At 34.8% G+C, this 12,704-nt stretch overlaps 1 protein-coding gene across 1 annotated transcript in view; it reads right to left on the reverse strand.

The window, feature by feature from the left end:
* The window catches only part of ALMS1 (ALMS1 centrosome and basal body associated protein), a 149,455-nt gene that overhangs the window by 87,269 nt on the left and 49,482 nt on the right, over nt 1-12,704 (reverse strand). The window contains exon 10 of the mRNA XM_033124877.1: nt 12,525-12,658. Within this exon, the coding sequence (XP_032980768.1) occupies nt 12,525-12,658 (134 nt within the window). The remainder of the gene's footprint in view (nt 1-12,524; nt 12,659-12,704) is intronic.

Consider the following 12,704-nt stretch of genomic DNA (forward strand, 5'->3'; position numbering starts at 1 on the left):
GACCCAGTCTTACTTTCGGGGAAACAAGGTACAATGCTTGCTGCAGTACTATGACTGCTATGCTGCTCCCTGCTGCATCTTTGAGCTTTAGAAGACAAAAGTATACGCTGAGTCTCATAACCTTATGGGGCCCCTTCAAACACTTCACTTAGTTGTTTGCCCTAATCACACCCATTAAATTGGTCCACATTCTGCATCTTACTGGGGATTAGTGAATTGAATTTCTTTTGGGAGGACCCTTCCCTGACTGTGGATGCTACCAACACCACAGCACCCCACACACGCACCCTCCAGGACCACAGCCACAGTCATCCGCCTACACCACCCCGAGAGGACCCTTTCCCACTGTCACCACTCAGGGCCCCAGAATCCTCCCATTCAAATCCTCCAACAGTCCTAATTCTATTTCCTTTTTTGGTTTTTTGGTTTTTTTGTTTGTTTGTTGTCTCTTCAAACTCTTGTGTCAAGGGCTGAATTTCAGTAGTTCACAGCAAGCCTAATATTTTATACAATGCGCAGAAAACAGAACTTATTTTTCAGGCTGCGCAATTGCTGAGCATGTTACAGAGCTCAACAAAAATACTTTCTTGAGTTAGTGGTCTACCCAGCTGATTTATTGACACCGCCCCCATTTGCCCAACGGAAGGCACCCCATGCATCCCTGCAGTTTGCCCGGCCACTCTCTCTGGTGCTCAACTGCTCCTAGGTAGAACACTTTCCATAAAGTATGTGGCACCTGGCAGGAGCGCCCACATGCCCTTTATAATCCTTCCTATCTACCTACTTGGCACCAATACCACATGAAGAATATGACCTACACCTGGTCCCAAGGAGCACAATTCCCACCATATTGGGCCTCGCAGCTCAGTTGCCCAGGGGGAACCCGAAATTACATCAGCTTCCCCAATAAAACAGTTAGTGTCCACTGTGAGTCCAGTGCTCTAGGCCATCACACATTCATGGTTTTCCACATGTGCACTTCTCTTCCCCTCAACCTTTTTGCCAGCCCCTGGGGAGTCCTATGTGTCATACCATGTACTTTAGTCTCCTTGGGACTACCCTTATACAAATCACTAAACAGGAACCCCAATCTACCTCTCTTTCTGCCCCTCATGTCAAGAGCGTGTGGTATTCATCCCCATTATGTCAGAAGTAGGTGAGCGACTATCCCTCACAGGAAGGGGTTAGGTACCACAGTAGGCACACAAGAACAAAGCATTAGGGCAAACACCAACCTGTCACCCACACTGGCTAAACATATCAGGCTGGTACACCAAAGCAGGTCCTAATGCAACAACATGAATCTTTAGTGCAGGTGGTTTTGGATAACTGTTTCGTTTTAGATTACTTATTGGTCAAGGAAAAAGGTGTATGCATTGTAAAGGGCACCAGGTGCTGCATGCGTATTAATAACACTGGACAAAATCAGACAAATTTACAAAAGATGGCCCAACAGGCACCAGTATTCCATAACCTGACCCAAGTTTTTAATCAAATACCTACCTTAAACTTATCCATGGGCTTTATTTTCTTGACAAATGGGGGGAATAATTATGGACAGGTTTTCAAACTATCGTTTATCCACTGATGTTCTTGATTGGCATTTTGCTTCGCTCATGCTTCATAGGCTAGGTGACCAAAACCCTGCCAGTGGCTTTTAAAATCTCCACCATCCTGACAGTGCCCATGGTTTTCCCTAAAGACTAATGCCTAGGCATCACAGGGTCAATTGTGATGAGGAAACAGCTATTTTGAGTTGCTGCCTAGGCATTTTACAGTATGACAACCCTGCTCACACCCAGAGTCTGGACAATTAGGTACGGACCTGAGTTTAGGATTCCCACAAGTTCCCTCTTTGTTTCTTCCAGGGCACCTTTTAAAATAATCTCTTAGAGTTGAGCCTATGAAAATGACTTCTGTCTCAACCACCTTCTAAGTAAGAGGTGCTTGCTACCCTGCTTTCTATCTCCTTGACAGAGGTCTGCCCTTCAGTCAGTTCAGTGCACCCTACCACTCACACTACTGGATCTGAAAGTAATAAATCTTGTGACTTTACGTCCTTTGTGTGAGTATATTCAACTTGTGTCTTCAATCAAAACGACCCTGGGGTTTTCATTTCCCCAAAGTGGGAGCTCAGATGCTGAGAAAGCTACCTGCTGACCCCACGTAGGTGGCTTGTGTCTCCTCATTCAAGAGGTCATAATCTGCATATTATTAATTTAATATACCAGCTCCAGGCACCACAACACAGCATACTACAATGCAAAAATTTTTCTTGAAGAAACAGAGCAAGCATTAAACCAGACATGGCAGGAATGTTGGAATTATCAGACCAGGAATTTAAAAAAACTACGATTAATATGCTAAGGGCTCTAATGCATGAAGGGTACAGCATGCAAGAAAACAAAAACAATGTAAGCAGAGAGATGAAAATCCCAAGAATGAATGAAAAAGAAATGCTAGAGATCAAAAACACTGTAATAGAAATGAAGAATGCCTTTAATGGGTTCATTAGTAGACAGGACATGGCCAAGATAAGAATCTTGAGCTTCAAGATATCTCAATAGAAACCTCCAAAACTGAAAAGCAAAGAGAACAAAGAATGAAAAAAGAAAAAAGATAAATAACACAACAGAGAACATCAAAGAACTCTGAGACAACGACAAAAGATGTGGCATATAAGCAATGGGAATACCAGAAAGAGATGAAACAAACAAAAGAAATATCTGAAACAACAATAACTAAGAATTTCTCCCAAATTAATGTCAGACACCAAAATACAGATCCAGGAAGTTCAGAGAACACCAAGCAGGATAAATGCTAAGAAAACTACACCTAGGCACGACATTTTCAAAGTACAGAAAAATCAAACATAAAGAAAAAATCCTGAAAGAAGCTAAAGGGCAAAATGCCTTATTTACAGAAAAAGAATTACATGCAACTTCCCCTCAGAAACCATACAAGCAGGAAGAGAATACAGTGAAATATTTAAAGTGTTCAGAGAAAAAAACCACCAACTTAGAATTATACTTCAATCTGAAGGAGAATTAACACTTTCTCTGACAAACAAAAACTGAGGAAATTTGTACCAGTAGATCTGCCATGCAACAAATGTTAACAGAAATACTTTACAGAAGAGAAAAATATAGGTCAAAAACTCAGACCTACACAGAGACAGAGCATCGAAGAAGTAATAAGTGAAGGTAAAAAAATAAAAATTTTTTCTTATTCTTAATTAATCTAACATAAGTTTGTTCAAAATACTGCTTATATATGTATGCGTGTGTGTGTGTGTGTGTGTGTGTGTGTGTGTGTGTGTAAAATGATGACAGGAATGACAGAAGGAACAAGAGGGAAAAATCAGGATTATTTTATTAGAAGGTACTCACACTACTCGTGAAGTGGTATTTAAAACTGAATTAGTTGTAAGTATATGTTATAAACTGGGGCAACCACTAAAAATACATTTTTTAAATTATATATATGTGCTAAGAAATGAGAGAAAATGTAATCATATAAAATGTTCAACTGAAACTACAAAAGGCTGAAAAGACTGGAAGACAAAAACAGGGACAAAGAACAAGGGCAACAAATAGAAAACAGTATGAATATAGTAGATATTAACCCAAGTATATCGACAACTGCTTTAAATAAAAGTCAATAGTCTAAGTGCAGTAATTAAAAACAGATTGTCAGAATGGATCAAAAAACAAGGCCCAACTCTATGCTGTCTACAAGAAAGCCACCTGAAATATGAAGACAAATATAATTTAAAACTAAATGGAGAAAAATACATCATGTTACACTAATCAAAAGAAAGTAGGAGTACTATTATTGATTTCAGACAGAACAGACTTTAAAGCACGAAAAGTTATCAGGAATAAAGAAGGGCATTACATTATGATAAAGGGGTCATTTTCTAAGAAAACATAACAATCCTTAATGTATATGTGCCTAACCACAGAGTGTCAAACTACATAAGGCAAAAGCTGATAGAATTATAAGAAGAAATAGATGAATCCACTATTATAGGTGGAAGCTTCAACACCTCTCTATCAGAAATGAACAGAACCATCAGGCAGCAAATCAGTAAGGACATGACTAAGTTCAACACCACCATCAATCAACTGAATATATTGGACATCTATAAACTACTTCAGCCCAAAACAGCAGATTACACATTCTTCTCAAGCTCACATAGAACACTCACCAAGACAGGCCACAAGACACCTTAACAAATTTGAAAGAATAGAAATGTCTACTGTTAGACCGCAGTGGAATTAAACTAGAAATCAAACAAGGAAAGATAACTGAAAAATGTGTGGAGATTAAGCAGCATATTTCTAAATAAAACAGGAATCAAAAAAGAAATCTGAAGAGAAATTTAAAGATATACTAACCTAAACCAACTTAGGAAAATTTGTGGGATGCAATGAAAGTAGTGCATAGAAGGTAATTTATTGCATTGAATGTATATCTTAGAAAAAAAAGATCTAAAATAAAAAACCCAAGTTTCCACCATAAGAAACTAGGAAAATAAGAACAAATTAAGTCCAAAGTAAGGAGAAAAGTAAAAAGAATCAGAGCAGAAACTAATGAAACTGAAAATGGGAAATCAATAAAGAAAATACACAAAACCAAAAGACGTTTCTTCAAAAAGATCAATGAAATCGATAAGCATCTAGTCAGGCAAACTAAGAAACAAAAAAAAAGAGAGAAGGCACAAATTACTAATATCATAAATGAAAGAGGGGACCTCACTCCAGATCCCATGGACATTAAAAGGATAATAAAGGTATACCACAAACAACCAGATTCCCACACATTTTATAACCTAGATAGAACGGGGCCAATTCCTTGAAAGTGATACAATGTGACCAAACTCATATAAAAAGAAAAAGACATTGTGAATAGGCATCTATTTATTAAATAAATTGAAGCAATAATTAATAATCTTCCAAACAGAAAGTACTAGGGCCAGTTGGGTTCACTGGTGCATTCTATATTTAAGAAATTCAATCAATAATTAATTACCTTACAAAACAGAAAGCACTGGGCTCAGCTGGCTTCACTGGTGAATCCTACCAAACATGTAAGAAGAAATTATACCACTTCCCTACACTCTCTTTCCGAGGATAGAAGCAGAAGCAGCATTTTCTAATTCATTGTATGAGGTCAGCATTACCCTAATACTACAATAAGACAAAGACATTTTAAGGAAAAACAACAATTACTACTACCACAGACCAGTATCTCTCATGAATATAGATGCAAAAAAATCCTAAATATTAATAAATTGAATCCAACAAAGTATGAAAAGAATTATATACCAAGACCAAGTGGGATTTATCCAGGGTGTGTAAGTGTGGTTCATCATTTGAAAATCAATTAATGTAATCCATCACATCAATAGGTTATAAAAGAAAAAAATCACATGACTATATCAATAGATGCAGAAAAGGAATTTGACAAAATGCAACACACACTTATAACAAAAACTATCAGTAAACTAGGAATAAAGGGAAACGTCCTCAACTTAATAAAGAATATCTACTAAAAAAAAATACAGTTAACATTATACTTCATGGTGAGAAACTATAAGCTTTTCTACAAAGATCAGGAACGAGTTAAGGATGTCCCATCTCATCACTCCTTTTCAACGTCATACCGGAATTTTTAACTAATGCAATAAAACAAGTAAAGGAAATAAAAAGTATACAGACTGGAAAGGAAAAAATAAAACTGTCTTTGCTTACAGATGATATGAATGTCTATGTAGAAAATCTGGAATAATTAACAAAAAAATCTCCTGGAACTCATAAGCAATTTTAGCAAGTTGCAGGATACAAAAGTCAATTACTTTCCTATAGACCAGCAATCAACAACTGAAATTTGATATTAAAAACACAAAACCATTTACATTAGCAGTCCCCCAAAAATGAAATCCTACAAAATCCTAATGAAAAAAATTCAAAAGAAGAATAAATGGAGAGATGGTCTATGTTTATTAATACAAGACTCAATATTGTTAAGACCCTCAGTTCCTCCCAACTTGATCTACAGATTGGTAATGCAATTCAATCACAATCACAGCAAGTTATTTTGTGGATATTGACAAACTGATTCTAAAGTTTATATAGAGAGGCAAAAGACCCAGAATAATAAACACAATATTAAAGAAGAACAAAGTTGGAGGACTGACACAACCCAACTTCGAGACTTACTATAAAGCTACAGTAATCAAGACTGTGGTATTGGTGAAACAATAGAGAAACAGATCACTGAAACAGAACAAAGCCCAGAAAGAGAACCACTGAATATAGTCAACTGATCTTTGACAAACGAACAAAGGCAATATAATGGAACAAAAATAGTCTTTTTGACAAATGGTGATGAAACTGGCCAGCCACGTGCAAAATATGAATCTAGACAAAGACCTTAAACCCTTCACAAAAATTAACTCAAAATGCATCATAGACTTAAATGTAAAATGCAAAATTATAAAACTCCTACACAATAACATAGGAGAAAACCTTGGATATAATGATGAATTTTTAGACACAACGTGAAAGGCACAATCCTTGAAAAAAATAACTGATAAGCTGGACTCATTAAAACGAAAACTTCTGCACAACACAATGTCAAAACAACAACAAGACAAGCCACAGACTGGGAGAAAATATTTGCAAAAGACACATCTGATAAAGAACTTTTATCTAAAATATACAAAGAACTCTTGGGGTGACCGGATGGCTCAGCTGGTTAGAGCACGAGCTCTCAACAACAAGGTTGCTGGTTCAATTCCCGCATGGGATGGTGGGCTGTGCCCCCTGCAACTAAGATTGAAAATGGCAACTGGAGTTGGAGCTGAGCTGCGCCTCCACAACTAGATTGAAGGACAATGACTGGCAGCCGATGGGCCCTGGAGAAACACACTGTTCCCCAATAAAATTTAAAATAAATAAATAAATAAATAAATCAAACATACAAAGAACTCTTAAAACTCAACCATATAAAACAAACTAAATTACAAATTGGGCAATAGAAATAAAAGGCATCCAAATTGCGAATGATGAAGTAAAACTGTCACTATTTGCAGAGGATGTGATTTTACATATAGAAAGATTCCACCCAAAACAAACTCACAGACACAGGACAATAGAATGGTGATTACCAAGGAGAAAGGGGTTGGGGAAGAGTGAAATAGACAAAGCAGGTCAAATATATGGTGACAGGTGGAAACTAGACTTTTGGTAGTGAGCACCTATCATGTATAGAGAGATCGAATTATAATGATGTACATCTGAAACTTATATAATGTTATTAACCAATCTTACCTCAATGAAAAAATTTAATCAAAAAAAAATATTGTACCAATTTACCCTTCTATCAGAATTACATTCCTATTTCATTTGCTGTACAACTTCCCCAATATTTAGTATTGTTCTCCTTTTAACTTTAGTCATCTCTGGCATGAATTAGCATCTCATTGTATTTTTAATTTGCATTATTCTAGTAGGCAATTACATTCAGCATCTTTTCAAATGTTTATTGGCCACTTGGATATCTTTATTTGTGAGGCAGCCACTGAAGTCTTTAGGAAGGGAGAAGTGATTTGTCGGAATTGTTTATATATTCTGGATTTAAGTTGTTTGTTAAATATATGTATTACAAATACATATATCTTCCACTCTTTTGCTTGACTTTTCACTCATTTGGTGCCTTTTGATGACCAAATGTTTTTAATTTTCATGAAGAACAATTTACCAATCCTTGCTTTTATGGTTAGCGTCTTTTTGTATCCTATTTAAGAAGTCTTTGTCTACCTCAACATTAACAGATTTTCTTCAAGGAGCTTTATTTTACCTTTCACATTAAGAGCCATGATCCATTTCAAATTAAGTTTGAGAAGGATATAGGAGACACAATTATCTTTGTCTACCTCAACATTAACAGATTTTCTTCAAGGAGCTTTGTTATTTTACCTTTCACATTAAAAGCCATGATCCATCTCAAATTAAGTTTGAGAATGATATAGGAGACACAATTAGAAATTATCAATCTAAAGTAAATAATATGCCTACCTTCCTCTTGAACAGTTAAGGAACTTACAACAATTTAACTCCATCTACACAGCTTTCAATCTAAAAGATGTTGTCATATAATTTAAATTTATACCATGTTTTATCTCAGCCCTGAAGACCCTATTATATTTGTTTTATACAGTTAGTTTTTGGTTACAGTTATCTGCATATTTGTATAACAGCTTTGCTCTTTAATCCTTCCTACATCACAAAATTTCCAGCGGTTATAATTTTCTTACAGTCTGACTGAGGTACGCCATTTAGAATTGCATTAAATGATGAAAAACTGTTTTTATTTAAAATCATTTTTATTTTGCCTCTTTCTTGAATTTTCACTATGCATAGAATTCTAGGTAGATAGTTATTTTCTTTCTATTGAAAATATGCATATACTTTGGAAGATGTAATGAAAATTTTAAAATATTTGATATGGTATAATAATGGTATTACACATAAAACTTATGGGTTAGGAGTGGGACTTGTAACTGTGAAAGAGACTCGACCTGTTGCAGCCACCATGATCACTGAGGCCAAGGGAGAAACATACAGGGAAGTTTTAGCAAATAAGTAAATACATTAAGGATAATGGGGGCCAGGTTTCACCATCCGGGAAGTGAATTACAAATATAGAAAGGGGAAAGGCCAGACTAACTCTATGGTACTGGAATGAGAATGGATGTATCAGTGTAAAGTCATAGTTCTCATGTTTTTATTAATATTGATAAATAATAAAACTGACAGAGAGAGAGAGAGAGTGTGTGTGTGTAATTATGTATATACAAACTAACTGCTGAGAAGGCCTAAAAGCAATAGCATCATAATATCAATAAGCACACCTAGCATACAGATCTTGGTTTCTAAATACCAATCTCTGCTAAAAGGAATCAGGAGAAATGGCTGACTCCAGGGCTGGTGACGAGAAAATACAAGATTTGTTTGGAATATCTTCTTTCACCAGAAACTAAGTCAGTGCTCCAAAAATAATGGGGACGTATCAAAAAACAAAACCAGGAACCAGTTAAAAAGGCTCTCACTGGCAGTGTGGGATAATTCAGGTATCAAAATAAACAATAACAGCAATAGGCTATACCCTTTGAGTAAAAGAAAAATCCAAGTCCATACTGATATAAATATATGGAAAGAATAGAAACCTTTAGCTTAGAATTCCAAGTAATGTTAAAGGAATGGTGAAATTCTTAAAAACTCTTAAGTTGCAGCTATCTTATTAATAAATGATTCAGTTCAAATCATCAATAGATGCTAAATTAGATAGGTAAAAGTTTAATAACAAGATATTTACATAGTTTCAAAGTATCTCTCCCTCATACTTGTTAATTATTTATTGATATAAAAGACAAACTTATAAGTTAACTTTAAAGTGGAGAAACTTACCATATTAAGATACCACCTTAACTAAATGGTACAAACTAACATTAGTATTGGGGCAAATGAACATAATATGCCTCCTAATATGAACACCTAGGAAAGCGCATCATCTTTTCTGTGGTGTTCCTACAGAAAATCAAACTTAAATCTAATCATGACAAAACATCAGACAAATTCAATCTGAAGGACATTCTACAAAGTAACTGGGCTATACTCTTCAAAAATGTTAAAGTGTTGAAAAACAAGGAAAAACAGAGGAAATGTTCTATACTGAAAGAACCTAAAGAAATATGACAATGAAAAGAAACATGACTAAAATAATTATAACAGGTTTTCCACAGACATGAATATTTAGAGGGACGTTCAAAAGTTGTATGTGACAAGGGACAATTCTCCACTGTGTAAGACTACCCTATGTATTGCAAAACTTCTAATATCTCCGACACCTATCTACTACAGAAGCAACCCTCCATTACAGTGATAACAAAACAACCCACAAAAATTTCCAAAATATTTCTTTGGGAGGCATTTACTGCCCCTGATAAGAACTACTGCCCTCCACGACCTGGTCTTCTCTTTCTGTCTCTCTCTTCAACCACATTGGCTCCTTCCTATCCTTTAACACATCAGGCACACTCTAAGCTCAGGGATATTGTCCATGCTATTTCTGTGTGGAATGTTCTTGACACTGATACCCAGATGACTCACACCTTCTTTAGATATTTGATCCAATATTTCCTTATCAGGGCATTCTTTAACTATTCTGCTTTACTTCCCTGGCATCCCACCAACTGACATATGTTTTACTTATTTGCTTGCTATCTGTACCCTCCCACTTGAATGGAAGTTTCAAGAAGGAATTTTTGTCTTTCTTTCAGTTAATATGTCCTCAGCATATAGACTAGCATATATTAGGCATCTACAAAGCGTTTTTGGAATAAATTAACAAATATCCAACAGTAGGGGAATGATTAAAGTGTTATATTCGTACATAAAATTATGATTTTAGAGTAGTTTTAAGAGGAAATGATCATATACTTAAGTTAAAAAAGAAGCATCCAAAAATATATACACTGTTGTGACCAATATGAGTTCACTATATTGAGTTCAATATAATTCATAGTGAATTATGAATTCACTATATTCATAATTCAGATAACAGACTGAAGGAAGTCAAACATAAGATGGTGAATTGTGGATTGAATGATAGCTTGAAGTACTTACCCACGTTGTTAGAAGAATCTTATTCAAAAAGTTTTAGTTTTCCCTGATAACCCTGTCTTAGTAAATATTTTTATCAAATATTTGGACAAAACAGTTACTAAATACATAAATGGCACAAAGCTGGAGGGATATTTAATATAATAGATGATGCAAATGAAATTCAAAATCATTCCAACAAGCTTCAACATTGATATGAAACCAGTAAGACGAAATACAGCCAAGTTAAAAAGAATTGTATGAACAAGAAATGAAAATAGAAATCTGGACAGTAAGTAGTTCATGTTTTTTTTAAAAAAAAACGCCATAGGCTGATATGACCATTAGAAATCATAAAATATGATTTCTAAATATACTTCAATGAGAATACGAAACATACTTCATGCTGGTCAGATCACATGTGAAATTCTATGTTTAATTTAGTTCAAGACACCATATTTTAAGAGGAATACAAACTATAATCTACCTGAGAAAAGGTAATTCGCTGAGGGGTCTGAAAACATCAACATACGAAGATTAAAGAAATAAGGAAATATAGATTACTGGGGAGAATATATATTTTTAAACAAAGGGTGCTAGGGTAACTAATTACCCATTTTATTATTTGTTACTTTTGTTTCTCACAAGCATATATGTAAACCTAAAATCCAATCTAATTTATACTTTTAAAACACTTTTCCAAAATTGATAAGCCAGTAATTACGCTATATCACCGATGAACAATTTTCTAAGGAACTGAGAATTAACCTATGAAGTCTATGCATATGACACCTATATCAATTTTTATAGGATTAATAATTACAGCAGTTGAAAATTACTGAGCATTAACTCGATATTATATATTCTACTAAGCATTTGATAGGCATTATCTCATGAAAGCCATATCAAAACCCTGTAAAGCAGATATTATTATAATACCCGTTATTATACATAATAGAAGACCAAACTCCCTATCTATCCACAAGAGAATAAACTAATAATATATTCATACACTGAATACTTAAATAAAAAGGAATAAACTAAAACTATGTACATCTACATAGAAGAATCTCAACAACCTACAACTATATGGAAAACACAATTACATATACCATGTCAATGACGTCTATCATAGAGTTGAAAACCATACTAAACAGGAAGAAAATCAATACATGTCAGGATAGGAAGTAGAAGAGTTATGACTGGGGAAGGGGACACAGGACTTCAAGTGTTTTTGCTAACATTCTATTTCTCAAGCTGAATGGTGATATACAGGAATTAATTTTAATCTATTCTTTATATACATGTTTTATATATATTCTTTTCTATGCATGAAACAGTTCACAACAGAAGGAAAATAAGTACTATTAAAAGAAAGTCATTTATACATAGGCCATTATAGCTCTGTGTTCCTAAGCAGAGAATATACATCTGAAAATAGCTGGACTTCATTTGCATCTCAAGATACCACCCTCAAGAGGAAATAAGAGTGATGACAATATATTGATAAAACAAATCTATCTTATTTTTCAAAGGAGGTAAATGTTTTTCAATAGATGAATTTGGAATTAATCAAAACCTACAGAATCTAATCTAATCCTTGATCTTAATTTTTGAAGAATTAAGGCTAATTCTTTAAGCCAAAGACTACCAGTGATTCAGCTAGAGTCATCAAGGCCTGGCCAGGTAAGAGGTCCAAATTCTATTATACTACCCTTTCTTTCACATTTTCTCTCTTCATTTCCAGATTTCTTTTCTTTTCTTTTTTTTTTCAATTACAGTGGACATTCCATACTATTTTATGTTAGTTTCAGGTGTACAGCATAGTGGTTAGATTCTAGATTTATTTTATACCTTGGACAAGTCAGCTGTTCTTCCATGACCAAACAACTTTGCTTTGATCTCTTCTACTTTTCTCCGGTCATCCTCATTTAATTCTGAAATGGAGTAGCCACACTCACGAGCCATATTAAACTTCAGATTCCAGGCTAAAGAGAAAGCATAAAAACACTTGAGATAATACAGTGCAGACAC

The sequence above is a fragment of the Rhinolophus ferrumequinum genome, chromosome 13, assembly GCF_004115265.2.
Source record: "Rhinolophus ferrumequinum isolate MPI-CBG mRhiFer1 chromosome 13, mRhiFer1_v1.p, whole genome shotgun sequence".
In the NCBI taxonomy this organism is placed as follows: Eukaryota; Metazoa; Chordata; class Mammalia; order Chiroptera; family Rhinolophidae; genus Rhinolophus; species Rhinolophus ferrumequinum.